Raw genomic sequence first — 27664 nt, forward strand, 5'->3', positions numbered from 1 at the left:
TATGCATCATGTACCGTTTTGTGAAATGTTAAATGAAACAAAGGTAATTTTTGAGCAGGTAATTTATTACATCGATAACATTGTACATTAAATTCAGGTATAAATACACATTTTGCACTGAATTCAGAAATTACATAAAAATAAACATCTTTGGTTTACCAAACAAATCAACAACATCGAGTCCCTAAATTACTTATATTAAATATCAATCATTTTATATTTAAATGTTGCCACAAGCCTTTTATAATTATCTAATAAATTGAGCATTTTTATACTCTTGGAATCGTAAAAAAAATCACTACACATAGCACATGCGTATAAAACAAGCTCACGTTTAAATTTAAATACAAATAATAAAAAAATAAACTACACAATTGCATTTTCTAATTATGACATTTTTACGCAAACTATGTTATACATATAAACATGTACATTTTATTAAAATGATTTAAATGACTTTGGGACGGAAATATTTTCCTTTTAGACATTGAGATTTTATAAAATAAAAATTGGACTATTTATGGCCCAAGGGAAAAAATTAAATCAAACTTAAAAATACGATAAAAGTAAATATAGAGAATGGTAAAAATGCCTAGAGAAATGAGCATGTTTGGCACAAAATACTTTCACAAAGTTGGTTTAGGTAATACTAAAATATGCAAGTCCTAATTTACATACATTATGCTAAAGTACACATTCGATAAGAAATAAATGTAGACGAATATATTAAAATAATGTAGATATCACTTACTACATTAATAAAATATAACAATAACCTATTGTATAAAACATCCACGATGTCCATTTCCACTAAACTAAGTACATTTCAAAAATCTATGTGCACACACACATTTTCACAGACAATTCACAATTCCTTAATACATTAACGAATACAATTTTGTTTTATAGTAGACATTAAAATAAACATTGTTTTACAAAAAAAGCGAAATCGTTATAAAAACATCAAAGACACAAATATTAGGAGCACAGATGTCAGGAATGTCTGTTTACATCGACTAGGTTTGGTTATTGTGTAACATTTAAAGAAATACGAAAGCTTTACAATCTATTCTTAAAACTTTAAAACTATGAGGATGGCACATGCACATATTCACAACACATACACTACCTTCGGAATCAGAGTATTTGTGAGTTGACGTTGCCAACAATGTGTGTACAAGGCGAGAGACCGCGCTTGTGTGCGATGTTTCAACCATCGGAGAGCGCGGGTGTGACCCAGCCGTACTTGTCGTGTGTTTTGACGAGGGAGCGGAAGGCTTCCTCCGCGCGGCGGCGGGAGAACTCCCTCGAAGGGCGGGGCGGCGCGCGCGCCACACGACCCTGGCCCTTTACCACAGATGCGGCGAACTGCATAACTACCGCCTCCACTGTATACGCGGAGGCCCATCCACGAGGTGTTAGTAGTTCCATACATATCGCTCCTCCTGATACAAAAAGAAGTATTAAATTGAGCATCAGGAATCTCTAATTGTCCTCCGCGACTCGATCCACGTGAAAAAAATCAAAATTGAGTAGCCCATGTTCTTCCAATCTATCTTCTACATCTAAATTTCATCAAGATCCATTCAGCCGTTTAGGCTACAAACTCTAACAAACATCCATCAATCTCAAACTTTCGCATTTATGATATTAGTAAGAGATAACGAAAAAATAAAGAGTTTTCAGCGTACCTTCCATAACGAAGCCTTTCTCTATCCTCGGCTCGATAACTCTCATGAAGGGCGGCGCGAAGGGGAAGTTCTCCGGGAAGATGAGGTGCAACAAGATGTTGGGTATATGTAGTTCGCGCAGGTCTCCCGCCAGATCACTCTCCGGGTCGATCTGGTGCAGGCGGACGTGCCACTCGAATAGGTTGTCGTTCACCAATTCCACCTGAAAACATCAAAATCATAGTGACACTTGTATTCCAAACCTTTTCGAGGGCAGAATATAACAGAGGATATCTCGGTCCACGGTGCTTGCTTGTTTCATCAATTGTTATATTAATTCGCGTACCTCGATAGTTATCTACAACTCGACCTAAAATTGGGTTTTGTAAATAAAGATTATTTAATTTTAGACGCATGTTTATTTCGTTTATTAATACCGTAGTGGCATTAAAATGAGTTATTTAACTATCACATACAGCCACACCTATTCCATGACCATGGTCAATAGTTGCTTAAGTTATGTCATGAAACTATTAGTTAACTTATAAGTTTGACGAGTTTAAAGACGTAGGTATTTTTATAAACGGTGTAACTGCTTATTCATTGAATTAACATTGTTAAATATCATTCGTCAACATGTTGTTATTACAAAAAAATACATTAAAAAAGACCCGGAAACAAGGTCAACAGCGTGACACTCTGACTTACTCTTATTTGATGATAATTACTGAAAATATTATATCTAAACGTTTAGAAAGTAGGTCAGCTAGCCCGGTGAATGACCGTTTACAAGACAACTATCCACAGAAAAAACTAGAACTACGTCCCATTTCCTTCCTAAATATTAGTTCAGATTCACACACTTCTGTCCAGTTTACTTTATTCCAGTCCAGCGATAGATGCCAGTGTTGGATTACAATTGATAAAACGTAACCCGACACTCGGACAGTGCATTCTAGTGTATCTTTATATTTCTATCAGTTGTTAACTAGCGTTACATTTGATCGCTGAACTGGACTATATTAAAGTCGGCAGAAGAGAATCTATTGTAACAGATCTTACAAAAAGAGCTTTAGCTTGATTTCTTTATGAAGCCAATTGAAATTTGTTTTTAACACATATGGTGTTAATTGATTTAGTACCGTAAAGACGGGGTCGGGTCGGTTTTCCTGCAGGCGCTGTATCTCCTTGAGCTCCTTCATGAGCCTGCGCGTGCGCACGGCCGCCGCACGCTCCCGGACCTCGCCCGCACTCGCGCCGTTACCCTTCTTTTTGACGAGAGACGTGGCGCCGGGGCTTGAGGGAAGGCTCGCCGCTGCCTCTGCAGGGCTTACGCCATCTCTGTGAAATATCATTTATTTTTTTTATAAAGAAGATAAAAGTGACAACGACAATGCAGAGAAATAAAAAATGCTCCATTCACTAAGTTTTTGTGATCTGTAGCTTTGCGTGCGTATGTTGTCTTGTTTATGTAGTGTATATTTTAATTATAAGGTTACCTACTAGTGTGAATAGCATTTAATTTATTATGCACGTCGTATCGCCCACCATTCACGTGGGTCTGCGCATTTGAGCAATCACGTTTATGTTAAATTCATTGTTTTAATAATTCGATGTGTGCAGCGTCTGAGAAACATTATTTCTTATGTTTGTTTTGATAATTTTAAACACAGATTTCATGTCAAAAAACTAATAAAAGCAATAATTAATTAGAACATTTAATTAGTAATTTATTAGTGTTAGATTTCGGCGATTTCCATATTATGATAGATTAAATAAAAAAAATACAAAGAATCAAAATCTTTTACTTGATGATGTATTGAATAGTTTATGGTTGTACTGTAAATGTGTTTATGTAATTGGCCTTTACTTATAACAAATCCCCTTCACTTTACGAGCTAAAAACATCTTTTGAAACATATTCGGACGAAATTTATGTTTAATTTGTACGTCACGTTTGAACGACTTGTCATAAATATTCTGCGTCTTACGAAGTACGGAGACCTAAGTACCTTAAGAAGTATACAAGGAAAAGGACATACAACAAAACATGTAACGAGTTTATTGGAGAGCTCGTAAGACACATTATACTGCTAAATTTGTCTATAGTACTATATGAGTGTGGCCGTTGCTCAAGTGAAAACATTATTATTGATTTACTTGAATAGTTTATTATAATATCGTTACCAGAAAAACGGAATACAGCGATTAAATTCAATCATTTCACACACGCCACGTTTTAATATTTAAACGTTTGTTTCTTTGTTATTTGCGTAACCTTCGTACCAAGCCGCGCCGTGTCTACGCATTACAAAACGACTGGGATTCGTGTCTGCGAGCTTTTATGATAATAGCTACATGTATTTGCAGAAGACGATGATAATGTAGCAATTTATATGGAACATGTTCGATAAACACAATGGAATCTGAAATACGTTTAAAAATATATTGGATTTGGAATAACTAATAGTAGCAAATCGTCCCAGATTCCTCCTGGTACAGACAGAGAAGAGAAGAGAGAACGTAGCATAGTGTCACTCGTTAATAAAAGAATTTTCCAGCGTTCAAATATTCATTTACAATATATACTGTAATGATACTGGCAATGTATTTGATGGAATAAAAATTGCTCTTTTAAAACGAATGAATGAAGTAAAATATTTAAAAATAGAATCATACATCTTTGCTTGTTATGTGCAATTTGAAATACAAGTTGTTTTTCACTGTGTACATTTTCATCTATTCGTTACATATAATAATTTTTCGCATACTCCTATCTCGTAATTCCAAACCGTCATAAGTCACAACATCCTCAAGGGAAGTGGGTATCATCGTTCATACTTTAGCTGGCACGAGGTTGAATTTCATAGTATTTTGTATCTGTAACGGATCATTTGGTGTCAAGTAACAAAATAGATTTAATACGACGAAGTCGAAACGGATGCTAAAACTGGCATTAGCAAGTCCACTTAATTTGAAATGGGCATGACACATAAGGTTTTTTTACTTTAAATCTATGGAAATATTCAACGTTTTAGTTTTAGTTTTATGATTGACTAGCTTTTGCCCGCGACTCAGTCCGTGTGGATTTAACAAAAAACAAGAGTGAGTAGCTTATGTGTTCTTCTAGACTACGCTCTACATCTATACCAAATTTTATTGAGATCCGTTCAGCAGTTTAGGCTACAAACTCTAACAAACATCCATCCATCCATTCATCTAAACTTTCGCATTTATAATATTAGTATTTTATGATTGAAAATAAGTGTGAAAAATTCGTAATTGACATATGCTCATAATTGGGCTTGAAATGTCAATTAGTTTCTAGATCTTCTAAGGTCTTTTGATCAAGGGATTGTTTTTAATTTTAGTTTCTGAAACTTTTCAAGTACATTCATGGATATCGCTAATCAGTTAATACTAGCTTTTGCTCACGACCTCGCGTAGAAGTAAAAAAAAACAAAAGCAATTAGCCTATGTGTTCTTCCAGACTATACTCTACATCTATGCCAAATTTCACCCAGATCTGTTCAGCTGTTTATTCTACAAACATCCATCCATCCAGCCATCCATCTAAACTTTCGCATTTATAACATTACGGGGGTCGCGTTGTTCCGCCTTTTATTTTCATAACTCATAATCAAAAGAAACAAAAGAAATAAAGTCATTAGTCCTTAATGTTATAACGTCAGTATTGTATAGGTCTAGGTGGTGTGTCGCTCTAGCGCTCTGTTACAATGTATCAACATACGCAATTTTTCCAATGAAAATTGACGTAACTGATTACATATATAGCGAATGTAAACGTAACTTGCGTTCAATCAACCTGTTATAACATGCTATAAACTTATGGCTATAAAATGTACGATTTCCGTGAAGGAACTTTACAATTTGATCAAAACAAATACCAAAGATAAAAAAAATAAACCTTATATGTAGATTTCTTGTTTAATTTGAATAGATATTAAAAATTTGAATGCTAAATTCTCGAAACATTCATCCATCTGTACATAACTAAAGAAACTTTTGTCACATATTTGCTTTGAACTTCCATCATAATTTAATTTAATTTTAGTCAAATCTTACAATTTATTAACAGTTGTACAGACTGTGAAACTTTATGATTAAATTTTACGAGTCTCATCAAATACAAAGCTAAGTTCTACTATTGTTAAAAGCTTAGAACAAAGGGAGATTAGAAAACACTAGAGGCTATTGTTTACCGTTGTAAATATAAGAAAGGAGTGCAATATTGGGAATGGTATGGATGTACAAGGATGTGGCATAACCGCTAATTGTCGAGCGATGACGCGTCACTCACGAGACTTTTAGGTGAGTAACAGGACTATGACTAAGTGATGTGCCACACCGGTGGTATCGCACTACCGCCAAACAAATGCCGAATAAAAAAAACATTTAATTTCATATTGGAATTAAAACTTTAAGATCTCTACTAAAAAGTACGACATGGGCTTCGGGGCAACTAGTATGTTACATGTTTCAGAATATACGAGAACTCACATAGGGTACGGTTCGTAGGAATTTCACATTTCCGTGGCCCAACCAAATCGAATGAGAAGTTCGTACAAACTATTTCACCGTCAGTGAAGGGTTATAATCTCTTTGGAGCTTATAATTCCGAATAACCATTCGCTTATGAAGTCATTTGTGGCGGCGGTCCGTTGCCACTTATGTGGCACTGCAGTAAGGAATGTAATATCATTTGCATCAGATTATAGCGTGACCTTCGGTCTTAGTTGACGTGTCAGATGCTGGGAAAGTAACACATCGAGTGTCACGATAATATTTACTTGAATGTCGTAAGCATTAACACGCAAGAAAAAAATAATTATTGACGTAAAACCTTCAAAGTCGACGTTAATGATTCCCGTCTTTAATTATTCAAGATGACCTTAATTTCTTTTAAAAGAAGTTGCACTCCAATTAATGTTAAACATAGTAATTATTAAGTCATTAGTTAGTTATAGTTTAGCGCGTTAATAAACGTTAACGCGCTTACCTGAATGGCAGATTTACGTTTGGCAAGGTACACACGTCATTAGATCATACAATTTACAGCGGTAGCTCGCAACTTCTTCCGCGTCAAATAATAAAAACATATGGCCTATGTAACTCACTGATAACTTTTAAGAGGTGAAAGAGTTTTTGAAATCGGCCTAGCACTTTTTGAGTTATTTCAATGCATACAAAAATCAAAAATACGAATCTTTTCTTTATAACTGAATATTGTCAGGAACCTTGACGAAAACTCTTAAATTCATTCTAGTGGTCAAAGGCATTTCTGGGAATTATAAAATAATAAATTCTAAAATACACTTTACGCTTTCTAATCCTAGATATCTATTTAATAATAAGACGCATCGGAAAACAAAAGATGTACGCAGCAGCATTGTACAAAGGATTCTCGTTTATGGTCTATTGGGAAATTTCGCTCCTGTATCATACAATGATATTGCGTACACAAATAAATATGAGTGTATTTTTTTCCTTTCTTAGAATAAATAATTCAACGCAATAGATGCTTTTATCGAACATTGATTTTTCTGCATTATTTGCCAACAATTTCCTATTGACAAACTTCCTCTGACCTCTGTAGATTTATCAATGATTTAGATTGAATTATGTAACAATAACAACGGGGGAACAATTATTCGTTTAGCGAGTACGTAAGGCGTTACAATACCGCTTCCTTCCACTAATCAATGAGGATATATCCAATTTATCTATCAGAGGGAACGTCTACGGTCTGAACGGTCGAATAAAAGAATTGAGAGCACTAAGCCGCGTCCCTATCTAACTGCACTCAATGCTTTTATAATAAACTAGCTGTTGTTCGCGAGTTCACCCGCGTAAAATTAAAAAAATATGAAATATTATAGCCTAACTTACTCCCTGATAACATAGGTTTTTAATGGTGGAAGAATTTTTGAAATCGGACCAGTAGTTTTTGGGTTAATTCAATATATACAAAAATCCATAAATACAAATCTTTTTTCTGTTGCGTATTGTGGCTCAATTTACACTAGCTCCAGCTTAAATTCCTTTTGCCCCAGTGATACAGTAATAGTTGTAGTTTGAATTTAAAACCCTCAACCCTTCCTCACAATCTATATCAAGTCCTAATATTAAATCATTAGGATTCAGGCGCTTATAAGCCTTTTCTTTTAGACTGATCATTAGTCATTAGCTTGCTATTTTAATCTAGGTGTAGTCGAATTTTACAACTTTCTTCGTTCTTTTGGGCATTTACAACTAAGAAATAGTTTTATTTTAATGTCAATAAAAACCTTAGTGTGCCTTCTAACTTTAGATGTGGTTTTGGAACATGAGTACGGGGAACATATACTTAAATATATGCATGTTGCGGTTTGTCGGTGTGTCCACGTGCGGAGCAGCCGGCTTGTCGCGACCTCCCTATCAGTACAGGCCGCACGTTTTGTATGTTTATTGACTCCGCCACAGCGATGATTATTTATAACTACTATAGAGAATAATAAACAAATTTATTGATGCTATTATGTATAATTCCAAATGTAGATCTCTTACTTAATAACTGAAAATTGTATTTGTTCGATCACACGAAATGCGAAATCATCACAGAATGGTATTTTGCTAAAATATCATTATCTTCCTCCTTGTTCTACTCCTGCAGGGTCGACGCAATGGGTTTTTGTCCTCCACGTGACTCTATCATACGTCATCTCAGCCATCACCCCTTTTTGATCATGTCACATTTTTTTTTTATAATACGAGGTGGCAAACGAGCAAGCGGCCACCTGAATCTACCGAAATGGAAAACGACCGCTGCCTATAAACATCCGCAATTGCAGATGCGTTGCCTACCCTAATTGACGGAGGAGACGCACATAAAGAGGACATTTCCCCTTCCTATGTCTCTTCTCTAGGTCTCCTCCACTGTCAAATCCACTTTTCCTTCCTATCCTTTCCAATTAAGAAAAGGGTGGAAAGGAAAAGGGACTAAAATTAGGCCTCCGGCACCACACTCATCAGACGAAACGCGGAATTGCTTCCACTTCACGCCTGTTTTCTGTGTAGTCGTGGTATTACACCGGGCGAGCCGGCCCATTCGTGCGAAGATGTTAAAGCGGGCTCTACCACTGTTAACAGTGCTTTAAAGCAATTCATCAATTTTGTGTAAAATGTCTTGCTTTTGTCATTTTAGAACTTGGGAGGGAAGTAAAGTTTAACTTTCCATCATTGAATATGATAAAAGTAAATTTTTAAAGTGGTTTATTCTATTAAACCATAGACATGAGTCACAATGTTGTTTTTTTATTTGTTATAAGAAAAATATGACAATAACAAAAACAGCAATACGAGATTGATGGATCTATTTTTGTACAATTGTTTTATCGAATTGTATGAGTCAATAGAGTTGCGTAGTACAATAGACTTGAGATCAATAAACTTTTATAGTTTATTTCGCTTCGCAATACTTCATTATCGATAAGAAATCTCAGCATAAAAGTAATTGCATTTGATAAAGCGCTTACTAGTTGATAAGGTTTTATTATTGATTAAAAAACAAAGGTTTTAAAATTGAAATGTACAAGATCAATAAAGTGCACTGAACTTTATTACACCATCGCAACCCTGGCTTCACTTTAGTAGTGTAATTTGAATTGGCACGTCAGCAACAGGAGTTATTTTGTGTCCGACGTGCCAACCCCAGTGCTGTGTCAATGTCAGTGTTCATATATCGATAATGACTTTCACCTTTACACGGCTCATTGTTCCCTTGATTACGTCATATTATCGAGAGTTTTATTGCCGATACAATAAGAGCGGGCGCACACCACTGACTATACTGTCGCATAACTGTTGTGCGATTGTAGAATGTTTCGCAGACATTTCAACTGTTTAGTTGCAAAACTAAAAATCGAGTAGTGAGCGCACCTCCATATAAGCTCATAGGAATCAAAGCGAGACTAAAAAGTTGTTCGATAGTTTAGTTTCATGTGTATGCACTCTCTAAGACAATGTAGAGAATGTATATGATAATAGCTGTTGCCCGCGACTTCGTCTGCGTGGTATTAGAAAACATGAAAACTATATAAAAAAACAAAAAGCTACGTATCCCCCGGGAACCGGACATTTCTCGGGGATGAAGACTGAGAACAAAGATGATGATGATGAACAAAGATGAGACTTTGTTTTATATATGTGCCAAATTTCAATAAGATTTGTTGAACCGTTAGCAGAATGATCGAGTAATTTAATTAACTAAATTAATGAATTCCACGAGAACTGTAACTATTCCCGGGATAAAAAGTAGCCTATGTGTGCTTCCAGATTATGCTTTAAACCAAATTTCATGGAGATCCGGTCAGCCGTTTAGGCTACAAACGCTAACAAACATCCATGTGAAGTACTAGACATTTCCCGCTACGAAAAAAATACTTAATTTAAACCTAAGTGTTATTCTAGAATGTAATCTATCTCTGTGTCTTATTTAGTTTTGGAATACTTATTAACAAATATTACAAATTAATGGCTTTAAAACGTTGATTATGTTTCACAAGTTAAATTAGTAAATATCCGCCAGAATATGAAAATTACAATAATGTAACACCTGGTTATAATCTATACATTTTATTAGTTATATTTTGATTTATCAAGTACAAACATAAGATGAGATGTGGCGCCAAATTTTCTATTATATAAATATACCCTTTGTTATTTTATTATTTATAGACAATGGCTGGAAAATTACATAACAGACGTTTGTAAGAGTAAAAGGTGAAAAGGTATCTCATTAACGGCTATACGGCTTTGGATGAAATTTGGCATTAATGTAGAACATAGTCTGGAAGAACACATAGGCTATTTACTTTTGTTTTTATAAATCCCACGCGGACAAAGTCGCAGGCGAAAGCAAGTAATATTATAAATGCGAAAACTTAGATGGACGGATGTTTGTTAGAGTTCGTAACCTAAACGGCCTGAACGGATCGTGAATACGCATACGGATAGTGAAAACATATGATTTTGACATATAGAATTACTTATTAAAATTAAAATTGACACAGTTTGGTATGATTAACTTAAATATACCTACGCGTAAATGTAGCTACAAGCTATAAGATTGTCAGAGAGGCTGAGGACAAATCATAACATTAACTGTATAACTTTGACACATAGATATCAAAGTGTGTCATAATGTCGGTGCAGACGTCTCGGCAGCCGATATTGGTAAGTTCAGCAGTAGGGCTGCCAACTAAAAGCGCAAACCTCAACAGCGTGCAAGAAAGACGACTATTAACTTCGTAGGAACACAGAAAACACACACTGACTTCGTTACGACTGCGGCTGTTAAAGTTCGAGAAACGCCTAGGCGCTTGGAAGATATCTACACTCGGCACCCTAAAGTTTAAGAAAGTCTTGGTGAACCCGAAGAAGTGTCAGCCCTAACAATTTTTTCATAGGCACTATCTCCGTGCGCCCGCGCCGTTGCTTTTCGCGAATGTCGCGGTGCATGGGGCGTAGAGGTCAAAACACACACTCTACATCGACTCAAAACTTCCTTGTAACGCAGCAATGCTCATTTACACGTGAATTTGTAGAATATAACGCATAAGAAACAACTTAATTTGTTACGTTAAGTTTATAATTTTAATAAAGCACTAGGAAATAGCAATAAAAAATGCTCTGTTGGTGTGTGCCTATTTGGGCATTAACTACGCATGTCGGGATTAAGTTCTGACTAATTCGCACTAGGCTAGCAATTTAGTCCAGTACCGAGTAGTTTAGTAGTTAAAATACTCTCATGTTAATGATTTGCTAAGCTACTCGATCAAATATTCGTTGTTTAGACATGTTAAGTTACTAAATTTGGCACTAGGGAATAAGTCTGATTTCGTGTCAATGGTAAAATTAATATTATAATCATCATATTCCTTATCCTACCCCTGTAGGGTTGACGCAAGGTTTTTGTCCTCCACATATCTCTATCATACATCACGGTCATCATTCCCTTCTTAAACATGTCACCTTTCACGCAATCCATTAATAATGGTAAATTTAATATTGATTTATTTATTTATCCTGACTCATTACGTATAAATGAAAGGCTGTCTATATAAAAACTAAATAAAGACGTGGCCAAGGCCGTAGGCGGATTTAGGACTTTCATTTCCCACGTATTCTGAGAAGTATCTTTCACATTCCGAGAAAACTTGCTAAGTTATAATTATCGCTTTGGCATCATCATTCCTTTACGTTATTTCTTTAGGTTTCACATTTGTATTTTTTTCACAGTAGAAGGTGAAAACTAGAGTAAAAGCGTAGAAAACAGGTAAGGAGCGTTAGTACGTTTATTTAGAAGACATTTTCTTTTGAACACATGTGCCAGAACGTTTACTTCTTTTTTTTAATACAGATTAGTAAAATACTTTGACATGATTATCAGCTATGGAAAATAAGGGGATAGATTAAATAGAAACTCGCTATCGCACGCAAGTTGTGTTATTAGCAGCATATGCTTTCTCCGACTCGACAACCATATTAATAAGTTTCTACGAGTGCGTTGTGGTTATTTTAAGATTTAGTTTCTGATTACCAACACGCTATTTCTTTGTTACTTACGTATGGGGCAAAATTAAATGTAGTTATAATTTATAAACAATTTTTAAGACATTGCAAAGAAAAGAAATATAATTTAAGCCTACCTTCATCTTTACACACAACAGTGCAAGTACAAGGTGTGTCGCGGGCTTTACTTGAACACTATCGGATGGAATGCCACTTGATTTTTCATTTATTATAGAAATACGAAGTTTCGTTATTCTCTTTATTCTGAATGGCCGTAATTTACATAACATTGAAATAATATTTCAACAAAGGTAAATAAAAATAATTGTTGAGACCAAAACGACAAACAATCATAATAACATAATTAAAATTTAAAATAAAATAAAGTATCGTGTATAATCTTTTAGCAAAGGTACGTAAACTCAAATTTATAACGAATGTCGTGTGAGATAATATTTGAATGCAACGTAATGCAAGGTTATTAAATTAATTACTTTACGTAAGGTTATGTTCAATCTTCATGGTCGAAGACTATACATAACTGATGTCAGAGGTAACTTAACGCCTGAGCACAGCTGTCCTTAAGGCTTGTTTACAATTGTTAATTTAATCTGGCTCCTAAACAATTTACTGCCAATGTTCATATAACCTAAATCTGAATTATTACATGTATTGTTTAACACAGAACAGAAGTACGTACGAAATAATCAATTTAAATTAACAATTTACGAGAAGGGAGACAGTTCAGATAACATAATCGAGTTTAATTATTTGTTTTAATAATTATTATGTGCACAGAATTATCGAAGAGGTGACGTTACGCGATTCTTGTAACAGGTTGCGATGTAAACAATATTACTGTTGGTCCTGCCACTGCATAAACATTATTGTTCAATTGTAAGAATCTTTTCGAAAATAAGCAAAGAAATATTATGACATAAGACCTGGTAAGTTGAATCTATCAATTATTTTTGACTTTTTATCAATTAAAAATATTTTTTCTTAGATGTTCTAAATACCTGTGTCGTCGAAGGAGTCCCCGCCTGGCGGGCGAGCCGCTCGGCCCGGCACCGTCGTTATCGAGCTTTTCTGGTGATCGGAAAAGTTTCCGAAAAGCGGCAGCGACTTTTTCCTTCGAGCGGGACGTCATTTTCCACCGTTTTATCTACACTTACTATTGAACACTCAACTTTTAAATTTTTCACAAAATGTTTACGTGCTCAACTATTTATTTACATTCGCGCGTCAGCTGTCATGTCGACTGAAAACGTCAAAATTGAATTTCGAACTTTAGTGTTGTTCGTCTGCGGGTCGCGTTTGCATCACTGGTGAACACGTGCGGTCAGTCACGCAGCCGTTGCGACGATGAAAATGAAACTTGGCAAGCTTGTCGCTCGGTTATCGCTGTTCGGATGCGTAGCGGCTGGTGCGGACAGAAATGTGTCAGTCATGACAGCGCGCATATACGCGGCCGTCTCCCCGCCGCACCGGCCCTCGTGTGAATGAACTGAACCGAGCCCTAGAAACCAGTCCGTACGCAGAACCAATCGACGTCTCCGCACTGCAACAAAAGAGCTAATTTAGTAAACTCAATTTATAATTACAACAGATTGTAAGGCATTATTTTTAAATGACCGATGACTTCATTGAACATATTAAACTAACTAACATTAATTAAATTGTAACTGATGCGTTAGCGAAAGAAACAAATTTGACTTTAGTTGTCAGGTCGTAAGTTATCAGAACACGTTAGAAGGCTTATTTATTGTAATTATGTACGTGGAACATGTTTTATTCTAAATTGCAGTTGTCACTAGCATGAAAACTAGTAGCATTTTTAATGTACCATATTGATCTAAATGAATTGAGTCACAATACATTATTAACACCGGAAAATACAATTTAGCTGGGTATTAAATTGATACTATCGTCTAAAAAGCGAGATAAAAACTTCCCGCTTAAAAATTATTATTGTCACGAGCATTGTTGGTAACCTAGAAAACTGATGTTGACCTGACACGAAAGTGGGTCAAGCTGTGTTAACAAACAAATATGTGCTAAAGAAATATTCAATAACTGATTAGATTGTGTAAACATTATGTATGCAAATCTTTAGCAGTAAATAACAAAGTATTGTTATATTAGAGTTCTATACTCTTGTATAGTTAAGAACTACAACCAAGACGCTAAGTAATTAAAAAGTGTCTTTAAATTTATGAAGCCTTTCAAATTCATCTGTGATGGAAAAATTAATATTACGTGGGCAAGGCTACGCTTGCTCTATTATACGATACGTTGCAGATGAGCCATATTGACTATATTCCGAATTTGAAAGGGTGAATAGGCCTATTCTTTAGTAGGCGATATCCATTGTTCGTTTTGTGTAGTCACCACCAGAACTAGTTCTGTATAAAAAAGTCTTCGATACGTGTGCAAACAATGGTTAGGTGATAATTAGAAAGAACGTTCAAAAATATATAGAATTGAAGCTAAATAATGTCCAGTTTAATGCAATTTGTATACTTCAACCAGCGATATCACAATCTCTACCATTTCTTTGACAAGAAGTGCTTTTTTATCTTCTATTAGGAATGACAATTTAAATTACCTGCTCACTGAAAACCCCCTCGGTGGCAGCCCTTAGGTGCGATTTGAGGGCCCCGGGATCTCCAGTGGAACACCGATGCCTTTACCTTAGTCCCTACATAACACTTACTTTAACAGCCGTCCAAGAATATTTTAAGTTCTACCTTCTTTCAATGGTGTATCTGGTCAAGTTGTGATTAAAGTATAAATAAAGATAAATATTTGTAATACAAGGTGTATGTTATGAAATCATTCAGCAAACAATTTCCCGCCACAACGTTGCAGTCGTGCGATTGCTTAATCGAGATTGCGGAGGCGAGATGCAAGTGTTATAAAGCGGTTTATACGTCATCGGAATGGCCTTTATTGTACAACTGTAACACTTCACCTGTTCAATGTTTTACAAAATATTAGCTACTCCACCTAAGCTCGGATATCGATAGACGTGTATCGACAATTAGATACATATACAAATATTGTAAAGGGTTTGGTTTAAGTATTTTTGAATTTTCTGCCACGCACAGCTGCTTTGTGGAACAGTCTGTCCTCGGCGGTATTTTCAAACCACTACGATTTCCTCAAAGGCCAGCAACGTATCTGTAGATCCTCTAGTGTTGCGGATGTCCATGGACGTCATTGACCAACTCTGTGTTCCCCCGCTCGTTTGCCCCTTCTCTTATAAAAACAATCGTATTTTAGAGTTCGAAAATGGGAAATTCTTTAAATCCTCTGGCTTCGATGAACACCTCACTGTTCTTGCATTTCGTTTGCGTACTTTTATATGAAAAACAAAATTGCTTTAGTATCCATAAAGTACTTGTGATCATGCAATATTAAAGTAGAAAAAGCAATATGATTACGATGGCAATTTAGTTAAAGCTGTACAAGATGAATACTTAATAGGGTTTTCGTCCTGTAACCTTGATATAACATTGACGACGAAGGACGACTGAGTGCAAAGCCTACAGGGGCTGGCAAATTGCCCGATAGATAACTAAATTACATACATCCCCTACGACATACCACTACCCTCTTATCCGGTTTTTCTTCATAATATATTTCGACACGTTTGCCAATATTTTGTTATAAGACTATGACCTTTGTTATAAAAAATAAACATTATATTTTTTGATACAACTTATCCGAAAAAAAAAAGTATTACTTAAGCACTTAACGTGTTTGACAACCCTATTTTCTTGACGTCTAATAAAATGCTTACATCGGAGTTCGCTTTTGAATACGTATGTTAATTATTTTAACTTTAAAGCATTATAAAAAGATCTTTTATCTTTGCCTTAACATGGAACATTTTAAATTGGGTTAAAGAAGATACTAGAAAATTACAGTTTGATGAGTTTCTTCGCTTATCTCATCAAGTGGTCGGCGTCGCGTTTCAAACATTAATCATGTTCGCTTTTTATCACTAACATCTTTTTGTTCATGAAATAAATTAACCTAAATGTTAATTTGTAAGATAACTAAGTAATATTTATTAAGATTGAAACTATAGAATTTGAATGCGGGAAAACTGCAAACATGCGAAAGCTTAGATGGATAGATGAACGTTTGTCAGATTTTATAAGCTAAACGGCTGAACTAATCTCTATGAAAATTGGCATTGATGTTCATAATAGTCTGGATGAACACATAGACTACATACATTTGTTTTTTATTTAATTCCACGCGGACAGAGTCGCCTAAGAAAGCTAGTTTATCATAATAACAATATGTAATAGAGACACACATACAAGAGAGAAAGAGTGTTACACTATGTAATATGAATCTATTAATAATACGTAAACTTTTAAACATGTCATTTTAAATCTACACAGAATTACTTCTAAAAATCAGAATTAAAATGTCATTTACTTTTTTTATAAATAGAGGCGCGAGAAAAGCTCGAGAGCGATGTAATTGAGGAACTTTGGCTTCCCTGAAGGATCCTTTACATTTCTCGGCGTTGAAAATTAATGCGGTCGCCGCTTATACGGGAACATGAAAGCTTTATAAAAAGCTCTGAGAAACTTTATAATTACGTTTCGAGACACGGTCTGCGTTTGCTGACATATTTTTTTTATATAATTAAGCACTTATGGATGTTATCGTAATAGTAATAAGTTAGAAACTAAAGGAATACTTTAAATTATAATACAATACTGATCACAAATTGAGTTTACGAGTAAACTAGCTTGATCTGAACCCAAATCTGGACATGATGGGTTGTGTCGTTAAAATCAAGTAAAAAGATACCCAAAGCTCCTCCTATTTAGCGCATTTGTAAAGAAAATCATGACGACTATTAATAAAAAAATATCGTATTCTAAAATCAAATAATTTAGGGTTCTATTAGTTTTACGAAACAGGAGTGCAAATCAAATTTACCCTAACTACGCACACAGTGAAAAGGGCAAACAAATTAAATTAATTGAAAACAGGGTTAGAGAATTATTAATAGTACGGAAGCTTAATTTATTATTTACTTATATTCCAAGGGGCAATTACGAACATCCATAGTATTGACATAAAACTATAGACACGTCTATAGATAGAAGTCATAATTAAAGAGCATTAGACCACGACTATAAATAGGACAAGGACGAAATATAAATAAGAGATACTACTGTTTATAATGTATACAGAATATTAACCTTCGTTAACCTTGTACAATAAAAACAAAAACAACATTAAGGTATGTTCCAGTTAATTGATAAAGATCTCAAAATACAATACGTAACACAGGAAATATTACTATATATTATGTAACTCGTGTTTTGGTTTTGTCCAACAAGGCCTTTAATTGACTCTACATTTGGCTGATAATGACCAGAAAAAGAGAGGAACCATGTTAAACTTTATGAAGAAAGTCTCCTAATGAAATGCGTTATCTATGGTCTTAAATATTACGTAGATGTAGTGAACATTTGCTTAAAATATTACAATTTATTTCATGTAAACGTAGCGCACTGAAATACATTTCCTGAATATTTAACATTAAAGCTCCTTTAATAAATTTTACATTCAAGAAACAGCTTGGAGTGTTTACAAAGAGGTGTAGCAGGAGGGTTGTGAGGGCGGCCCTCCGTGACGTCACGGTCTCGACAGCGCCCTCACGCGGAAATAACGATATACAAGCAATTTACATTTATGAAAATTGTCTTTGCGTAGATAATGACCAATTTACATTTTTATGTATTTATTCATACTATGTTATGACAGAAAACTGAAGTATTAATTCAGAAAATGAAAGTTATTTACAACTAGGGATTATTTGGGATTCAGAATTATTAAAAGTTACAAAGAGACATACTTAGTTTGTTAAACAAATATAAATAATGAATTCATAAGTAGTTCACATTCCGCGGCGAAGGTCGGCTACTCGTGTATTGCCTAACTTACGATAATAATTAAAACAAATAAAATAACAATATTATTGACCTAAAGGGGTAGATTATAGATTTTATATCTACGGCAAAGGCACTTTTATACCTGTACGTTTTATACTCCTTCTACGTGCACCTCGAAAAGTTAACTCATCCATACCTTTGTAAATTTAAATTCTGATTGATTTCTTTACATTTATTAATGAAAATTCGTACGTTAATATATTTTTTGTCCGCATGGAAAGATAAAATGTTTGTAAAAAGCATTAGGGATGAGGTATTTACTGGAGCGTGTGGGTCGACTGTAATGAGCCAGTGGGCTCGAGCGTTCGCTTCATTGCGCATTCTGACCCCGCCACGGTCATTTCAGAACCTGTTTATTCCCCTAACCATTTAATTCGTACAAAAGGAAAAAGCTATGAGCGCGAAATTACATTACATATTTGTTTTTTTAACTCGTTTTAAACCATTGATACGTTAAAATGTCTAATTCAATAAACTAAAGAAATACGCTTTTTGATTTCGACAAATGCTTATTTTAGGAACGACAATCTGAAAAATTACTTACTTTTACTTTATTTTATTCAATGTCTTATGAATATGAATAAAAAAACCTTCCTGTATAAAAAGAAGTACATATTTATAATGACAAATATCTTTAATTTATTAAATATTTACGTTCCTAGCCTAGATAATTGTTTTTATTTTGTTGCCGGCATTCTGTACAGGGAAAACATTGCAGAGAAGAATGTTGGAACTACATTTTTACTACAATAATGTAACAATGCCCGAGCTCTATTGTCAAGTATTGTTTACACGTTAATTTTTACTTAAATAAAAACTGTGATATTTACCAAAGCTTACGTATTGTTTTACTTTCGCTGCATAACAACGCATTCTTGAAATTTTGCAATTACAATGTGACAAATGTATGAAATGTCTGTAGATTATTCCCTTTTCTAAGAGATAGAAAAGTGATTGTTAAAAATTAGTAAATAAATATATTTTATAATGGTACCACTGTTTAGGAGTTTTAAGTAGTACTTTAACTGACTTCCGCCTCATAAGAGGGAACTGATTTACGTCACGATGCACTTTTAATGATTTACTTCCGGTTTATACAATGACCCTTTTTTCATTGCATCACTTTTTAACACAAAAAAAAACTAGCTAGTTAATAGCTTAGCTTGGCGTTTTCTATAAAATTCTCGGGAATGACTTTTGGATATTAACGATGTTGTATTTATTAATATTCTTTTTTTTTCAATTACTTATTCTAGTTATTTAATTTTTTTTTATAATTTCGACTTAATATAAATCTTAGTGTCTTTTGTTTAATAAATGTTTCGAAGCCACTGTCCTGGCAATACTTAGATGAATTAAAAAAATGTTTATATGCGTTGGAATGTTTTAACTCTACTCTTGGTGACTAATCTGGTTGGTTCGTTGCTACTGCGACTGTCATATGTTTTGACACACGCACCGCCAGCCGCGAGCGCGCCTGCTACTAGATATAGCCTACATGTTAACTGATAACATACGCGATGAAATTGTAACATTATTTTAAGTTCTAAAATAGCATTTAATGTCATACTCAGAGCTAACAAATGATTTAGATTCGCTTGGAGATCATTATGAAATTTTTGAATACTGTGAAAAATAATAACAAGTATCATTGACGGATGATCGGCGACAGTGAGGATGGATTTTATGAAATAGGTTATACTTAAGATCGTAGAGAAATTCAGATATGACGGCTGATAGGAATGTATGAGAGAGCAGTTCATGCTGTGATTATACATTTTAAATTTGTTAATATAATCACAAAGAACTCCGTCATCGTTTTATGTAAAACAACCGTATTTATAATTAAATTCCGCAAAAATAATTGGAGACCAGCGAACTGAGAGGGTGTTTTATGTAAATCGTGCGGTCGACCTCACATCACACGAAAATACGAAACCAACGTCGGGTGCGACAAGGCTTTAATTAAAAACATTTTATATTATGCAATTTAATAACGTATACATATTTAAAATAAACGCATTAATCTTGTAGACATAGTGATGTTAAATTCCAAATAATAAAAAAGTAAGCTTTTTTTTAATAAATCGTGCATTGTATTTTTTTTCTTAAATCATTGCAGAAATCGATTAAGTCAGCCAGTAGCTATTCTGAATAAATCATAGGAATGTTGTCTATTGGTAGAGAATGTCTACTGGGCTTGGTCAAAGGTCGATACGCCGTTCGTTTTAATTGAGCCTATAATGTGTCAAATAGTTAATTTAATGAAATAACATGTATTCTAATGTTTTACCAGGAACTCTTTATTCACTCATTAAATGGTTATGACTAAAATTATCTTTATTACGATGTTCTCTGAAAGTAATCACCAGTCGTTATATTAATGTTACATTTATAGACAATACGATAACAACATATGCGGAAAGAGATAGTTATATAATGTTTTGTTTTTATTTATTCGTTACTTTTTTATTTCCTTTTTAAATTTTTAATTTTCCAAAAATGTTAAGGTTTAAAATTTATTTAAATAATAACAATAAAACTATAATATGCATTCTTAATTATGCATTTAGGACGACTAAAATGTTGTTCAAAGTATTTTTCCAAGGCCACAGGTGATACGGGGCTGGTCTTCACCTCGATTTGAGGTTATGTTGAACTCAAAAATAAAATATGCAATGCAGATAGCATTGTTTACATTAATTAATATTTTAATTACTTATTTAGATGTTGTATATACCTTAATTATGAATTAATTAATATGCCAAGCAATATATTTTTCATTATGTACATAAGGGGCGTTAAAACTAAAAAATAGATTATGGAACGTACCATTGATCAATCCTAAGTGAATGTAAATAGAAAGTATGGTCTTTGTACTGTCTTTAATGTGCGTACTCTTTGATTCTAATTTTTATTATACGCATTTTCGCCCACACATTTTTGAACAATGCCACTGTCTATAAGAATGGATTATTTCTTTGTTAGAAAGGTAACACTGTAATAAAGACGTATCTTCATAATGACGCGAGAGTGCATTATCCAAGCTATTAGCGATGGTGTAACAAAGGGGAGTGAGGCGCTTTATAACATTAAATTAACTGATGATATTTAGACTCCTTTGTTCGCTGCAGCCATTGTCTGAAGTACGCTAACAAAGACGAGCCAAGAGCGTCCACTGCTTACATTTAACAAGGATCAAGTTACATTCAATTATAGTTCGGACAGCTGACTTGTCGCGAAATTAGCCAGTAAGCTCTGTGACGTCACAACTCGTTCTGTCTAGTCTATTACTGTAATTAAATAAAGTAAACAGAATTGTTTTACTTTAAATTGATCCTCGAAATTTATAATTAATATTAATTATTATTCGTATACTTTTGTGTGGTCCCGATACACATATCGTATCGTATCTTTGTGTAATTTACTCGTAATGAGACTTTGAGTATAATTAACTAATTATTAATTGCTCGCAGTAAACAATAAAGTTAATTTACGATAAGATAACCAAATTATTTTTGGAAACTACAAATTCAGTAGATTCTAGAAATGTTAAATTGGTTACACTCATGAAGTCTGGGAGCGACCTTAATTAATAGTGTATTTTTTGCGAATTATATTTACTACACATGAAATTATAAATTAATTTTATTACATTGTTTACATTTGTCAAATTTTCAATTGAAAATATCAAAATTACCGTTACCATAATAACCTTGCTTCCTTAATGTTGGTAGCTTGTAGTTTACTCGTATGGTTTCTATCCCACGTGAAGATTGTTTTTCCAATTAATTTACCCCCTACGTTTAAAAGCGTAAAAATATATAGCCTGAAGGGTGTCGTAAGTGTAGAGATTTTTATTAAAGAAATAATTATTCAAAAACATGCTGTGATATGCTGTTATTGCTGACACCCTACGGTACAAAGTAGTGTGTGTTTACGCTTTATTGTGTTAGTATAGTATAGAAGTATATATAGATTAGCGCTAATGTACTTGAAAAAAGAGTATAAATGTCATAAAAGGTAGTGTGTATGTTAAATAATAACTTATATGGTGATATCTTTTTGTGTCACGTCCAACCTTGAGGCGGGTGTCCAGTAGCGCGTCACAAAGTGTCTTCCAGATGATCGCGCAAGCTTCTTTGTAGCCTATTTAAGTGTGGATCCTATAGAAAGCTCACCTTGAGCTTATAAGTATGTGAAAGTAGAGAGTTTTTTTAATCTATTTTTATACACGTACTAGGTAAAATAAGCAGCCAACATTTACCGTGAAATACATTAAAAAGGTTAAAAAATATTTTTTTTAGATTATTATAAAAATAAATAAATGCGTCGTTGGTATTTCAATTCACGTGTCAGAAAATGAGGATTAAATTAACAACAATGATTTTCATCGTAAATATTGCTGTTTTTTTCTTTCATGAAAACTGCCCTGAATAGTTCACATACAATGATATTCACACAACAAAATACATTAGTCCAGTATTCTCAGTCTTCGCTTGCTTTGATTTTATTCTCTCTACATTGTATTAGGGAATTTAATATAAAATACCTCGATCGACATTTGACGCTGTTGCCTACAGGGTTCAGATAAAATATAGGAGCAAGCTCTCATGTCGATTATCGTAGTAGACGTATTAAATAGCACTATCTGGATGGGTTAGGAATTTGCAAATATCGTATTACTGGTACCTTTTTGATGCGCTAAAGTCCGCTACAAACGTTCAGTTCTGACAGTAAAAATATTGCCTACACATGGACATTTTTAACGGAATAGTTTAACTATTAAAGTTGTTAGAACTGGACGAGTGTTGTGGGTTTAAGATGTATGTATGTACTTATATATTCATAGCAAATTTCATAGTATGTTGAAGTAAAAGACAACTTACGTTACTTTAGACAAAGTTATGTTTTTGTCAAGATTATAGTGTTTTTGGCTGGCTTTGTCATTCTTCGTGGTATAGTCCTATTATAGTTATAATAAGTAAATAACACATGTGCCATACTTGCAAAACTTATTGCTCATAATTACATAATTTTACTTCTTACTAATATTATAAATGCAAAAGTTTAGATGGATGGATGAACGGATCTCTATGAAATTCGGCACAGATGTAGAGCATAATCTGAAGTACAGGTGGGATAAGGTTCATTCTCGAAAGATGTTAGGTTCCCAAGGGACACGTGGTTTTTTGTTATTTACATAATTCGCCTGTTTTCTAATACCACTACACCAAAGTTCGAACTTTGACCAGAGTTTTAAATTGCATATGATATTGGTAGTTAGCTTGTAACAATCATGTATCATGTTTATATATTTACATATTATGCACTTCATCGTAAAAAGATTCGAGTTTTAAATAAATCGTCAATAAACAAGGTTATTATGTAGTTTGTTATTTTAGTATCGTAAGTGTTTCTGTTTTACGCAGTTTGTTGTGAATGTAAACGAATTCTTAATCACGTTGCTGACGTTTTTGTCACATTGGAATTTGTAATTTATTTCTTATTATCAATACAAGTTCCTACACTCACATAAAGGTATCTAATCACGTTGCGTTCAAATTAACCACCTGCGCGCGTTCGCTTCCTGCTCAACTACATACCCGCCATATGGAGTGGTATGTACTTACTGACAGTATGACGACTCTAACGGTTGACATCGTTTTAAAAATACATTTATTTTACTCGAAAAATTGAAACTTGTTGGTACTGTTGAACAACATTTTTTTAAACCATGTCCAAAGTAATTTAACCTCATAAAAGATTTTGTACATTGGTTGATTTCGAACAAAAATGTTATAGCTTTTCTCAGTTACCGTAACATGGACATAACTGAAATAGTTTTACTTGATTGTAACTAGTAATAAAGTATGACGCAGCGAAATACAGTGGCAAGAGTTATTACAATAACTATGTGAAACTTATTAGACAAGTTAAATTGATGAACTTCTGAGCGAAAGTAGCGAAGCGTAGTTTGAAGTTTCAAAGCGAATAGCGAAAAGGTCTGCCAGAGAATTGCGAGCGGTAAATTTAATTAACAACAATTGTAATTAAATTCAATAGAATCAAATAAGCCGTTAATGTATGTTTTATATATATTATATGTTTGTCTTATATATCTATTAAATACCCTTGTGTGTTTGTCTTGCTTCTCCAGTCTCACTGGGTTGCATGGAAGAAATCGCTCCTAGCGATAAGGCCGCCCTTGCGCAAATCTAATATTACTTAATTTAAGCTTTGTTGTACGATATGTGCATAAGTGTTAAATAAATAAGTATAAAGAATTGTTACACAAGTAATAATTGAGACTACACGGTTAATAGAATATTTTGTCGTTGACAAATTTTGTTTGAAGTAAATTTATTTTTCAATCATCAACAAATGATACTGAGAATAAATCTTTTGAAGTTTACGGGTACTTGTGCAGCCAGTAGCGGTTTGTATTCATTAAATAAAAATGTAGATGACTCACCATCGTTGGTTTGACAAGGCAAAGCGAGATTCAAGATGCTTAAATACAAATATTCCGTTATACCAGATTCCACTCGAGACATTATGCATTTTGAGTCAATCGAATGACTAAAATGCATGATATTTTATATTCCTTTCTCGAAATTATTATTTTGAGATAGAAATTACCAAATGTAAACAGTAATCTGTGCTTACAAGAGTATGTAAATGAATATTTTATGTTTAATTTTTACTAACCCATGAGCCTATTTTAAAAAGTTTTAAACAATTGAAAGCTCTTCATAAGAAAAAACTTAGTATACGAAAGACTAAACACTTATAAGAAAATAACTAACTGTACGTTTTTTTAACGAAATAAGCAGATAAACGAAGGTTAAATTAGCAAGCTTACCATGCCTTTCGAGGAATGTGATCTGACAGCGTGTGGAGGGCAAGGGGAGGGACACACCGGTAAGTATTAAATTCCACTCAGACCTTTGATTAAAATAGCTTTCTGAAAGTCAAGTGGGTCGCCAGGAGCCGCATCATTTGTCTTCTGCTGACAACGGCGTTATGTTTATTTGCTTATTTTTCCAGACGTTATTTAGTTTTTTGTAGTGCGCATGTGGTACAAACTTGACATAAAAGAATCATATGGAACCGCTTGACTTGTTTAAAACATTGCCTCCTAAACAGTGAAAATGTATGAGCACTAAGCAGTCGCGTTACAGTCGCGTTATTATTGTAGAATCAATTAAAATATCACAAAAACATTTCTAATTGAAATATGTTTTTTCTAGTCGATTGAATACGAGTTATGACGTAATGTAACTTAAACTTGGTTACCTTGGACTAAAGTTTAGTTTTTTGATCCAAAAACACATTTTGTTACACATTCGATACACATTTAAGATGCAGTAGGTACTTGTTAGGCGTAGTTTTTACCTTTGTAACATTCCATCTTATTTAGTTGGTACATTTTACTAATCCGTACTCTGACCATACAATTTAGATATAAATAAAGATAATTGACTACTCTAAAATTATCTAAATCATCCGCAATTAAATTCTAAGCCATTACGAAGTAATTAGAGTAAAAATTTACACATTAAAAGTCCCTTTATATTTTAACCGTGAAAATATCGTGTGCTCTTTACAACGCAGCCACAACTGGATCTTAGACCAGACTAGTTTTTTCTAAATGTTATTGTAGACGAGTTTACAGGAAGCGCGCTGTTGCTGCGTCACTGGAACAGCGCGGTCACCTTGAAACTGAACTGCATTCTGTGCAGTGTGAAGTCAAGAACACGACCTTACAAGCTTTAGATGCCACGCCACTGGACGACATATACAAAGAACATAGACCTTGGTATACATTGTATGTGAAAAATAAAAAAGCTGTTTGAAAGTAGGAAATTTACAAATATTTTAGCACTTGGTGAAGTTAACTAATTCTTTAAAGTCATTTTTATAATTAACTTATAAAATATGTATTAATAAATGAAAAGCAATAAACATAAAAACATTAATTGTTAGAAAATCCACGTGAATAAAAAGACGTAACATGGAAAATAATTTTAACAATCGTATAAAAACTTCATGTGTGACGAATCAAAATAAAACATTTAAAACTTAATTTCCACTTGTAAGCTTCTAACTTTGTTGATAAATGACGGTATTATCGTTTGACGAGATAATTTTCGTGCTTTAATTAATCACTACACAAAACAGAGGTCTTGAGTTAAAAATAATATTTAAAAACAAAAACATTGTTACAAGACAATTAGTAAGCTATTATGTCTATAGTATATATATAAAATAAATAAAATATTACCTCGCTCCCAATATCGGAGGCTGCGGAAGACAACGAATTTCAATGCACACAACCGATAAACGCCGGCGAACCCCGCGCACTGACAAAAGCCGCCGCAAGCCACCAGAGGGCACACGCATCGTGAAAGCTCCTGCATCCATCGATCCACCCTTACACCACCTTCAATATAAATTCACCTTTATTTCTAAGTGTCTACGGTTTATATTAGCTTATATCTTATTTCGGAGTCTGAAGAATCTTCCGACGGAAATCTCTGACGTAAATTGCGTAGCTTAGTAATGTTAAAGCTTTTAAACAGACGCATAAATCCAATTATGTTTCGTAACTTACAAAATATAACCAGTCAATCTTTGTTACTTCGATTTACGACATAAAAAAGCTTACTAACGCCTGTTATGGTAAGAATTAGTAGACACTTCTCGTCTAATTATTTAACATATTAATTTTTATGTCGAGTTGAACCATTATTTTTTGATGGAGTTGTTTATGGGAAAGTACAAAGTGCAAAATAACATGAGTATTGGGACATTTGAACACTTTTTTAATAGTCCTAATTGTAGTGCCTTACCTAGAATGTAAAAAAGTAGTTTTGACATAGAAACTTTATCTTTTTTTGTTGGTTTTCTTGCATTGCAAAAAGTTCCATAGACTAAAACATATTAATTAAGAAAAACAATATTTCAAAACAAACAATATATTTTTATTTTGTATAAGAAATGTTTAGATCACATTATACACTTCTCAAGGTTATATCATTAATTGACAATGTCAATTTTAGTTAAAAAGTCATATAAGTGATATGTTTTATCATAAAAATATAATTTGAAAAAATCATATAAAAAAAACTGAAATTAATTATACAAAAACGTAATACATTTAACGTTACTGTACAATAATAAATAGGAATATCATGTTAACGTATAATAATTTAAAAAATCTGTTGAGATAATTCAATTAAACTGCCAAGAAACGTGACAAAGGAAAAAAAATATATGCATGTAACTTATTATAGTGTGTAAAAATGTGTGTCGTAAGTTTGTCCTGTTGGTTTATCTCAATAAATAAACAAAAATAAAATAAAAAAACATGAAATTATTAATTAATCCCAGACGGAATTATACCGTACAGTTTGATAAAATTCTCAA

General features: G+C 33.6%; 1 protein-coding gene across 1 annotated transcript; it reads right to left on the reverse strand.

The window, feature by feature from the left end:
- Positions 1 to 52: 52 nt before the first annotated feature.
- LOC106099743 (ubiquitin-conjugating enzyme E2Q-like protein CG4502) lies at positions 53 to 26620 on the reverse strand. Its single transcript, XM_013278382.1, has 5 exons — positions 26520 to 26620; positions 13262 to 13803; positions 2813 to 3011; positions 1692 to 1893; positions 53 to 1445 (listed from the first exon to the last, which is right to left on the reverse strand). Exons 2-5 carry the CDS (start codon positions 13390 to 13392, stop codon positions 1210 to 1212), a joined length of 768 nt encoding a protein of 255 aa, XP_013133836.1. The 5' UTR covers positions 13393 to 13803; positions 26520 to 26620; the 3' UTR covers positions 53 to 1209.
- Positions 26621 to 27664: the final 1044 nt, after the last annotated feature.

This window comes from Papilio polytes, unplaced genomic scaffold, assembly GCF_000836215.1.
Source record: "Papilio polytes unplaced genomic scaffold, Ppol_1.0 DF824102.1, whole genome shotgun sequence".
Lineage (NCBI taxonomy): Eukaryota > Metazoa > Arthropoda > Insecta > Lepidoptera > Papilionidae > Papilio > Papilio polytes.

Excerpts from the sequence above, each read along its gene's own strand:
- LOC106099743 (XM_013278382.1), bottom strand. The coding sequence starts at position 13,392 with ATGACGTCCCGCTCGAAGGAAAAAGTCGCTGCCGCTTTTCGGAAACTT. Across the intron at positions 3,012-13,261 it reads GGACTCCTTCGACGACACAG|AGATGGCGTAAGCCCTGCAG; the intron begins GTATTTAGAACA and ends GATATTTCACAG. Across the intron at positions 1,446-1,691 it reads GAAAGGCTTCGTTATGGAAG|GAGGAGCGATATGTATGGAA; the intron begins GTACGCTGAAAA and ends TTTTTGTATCAG.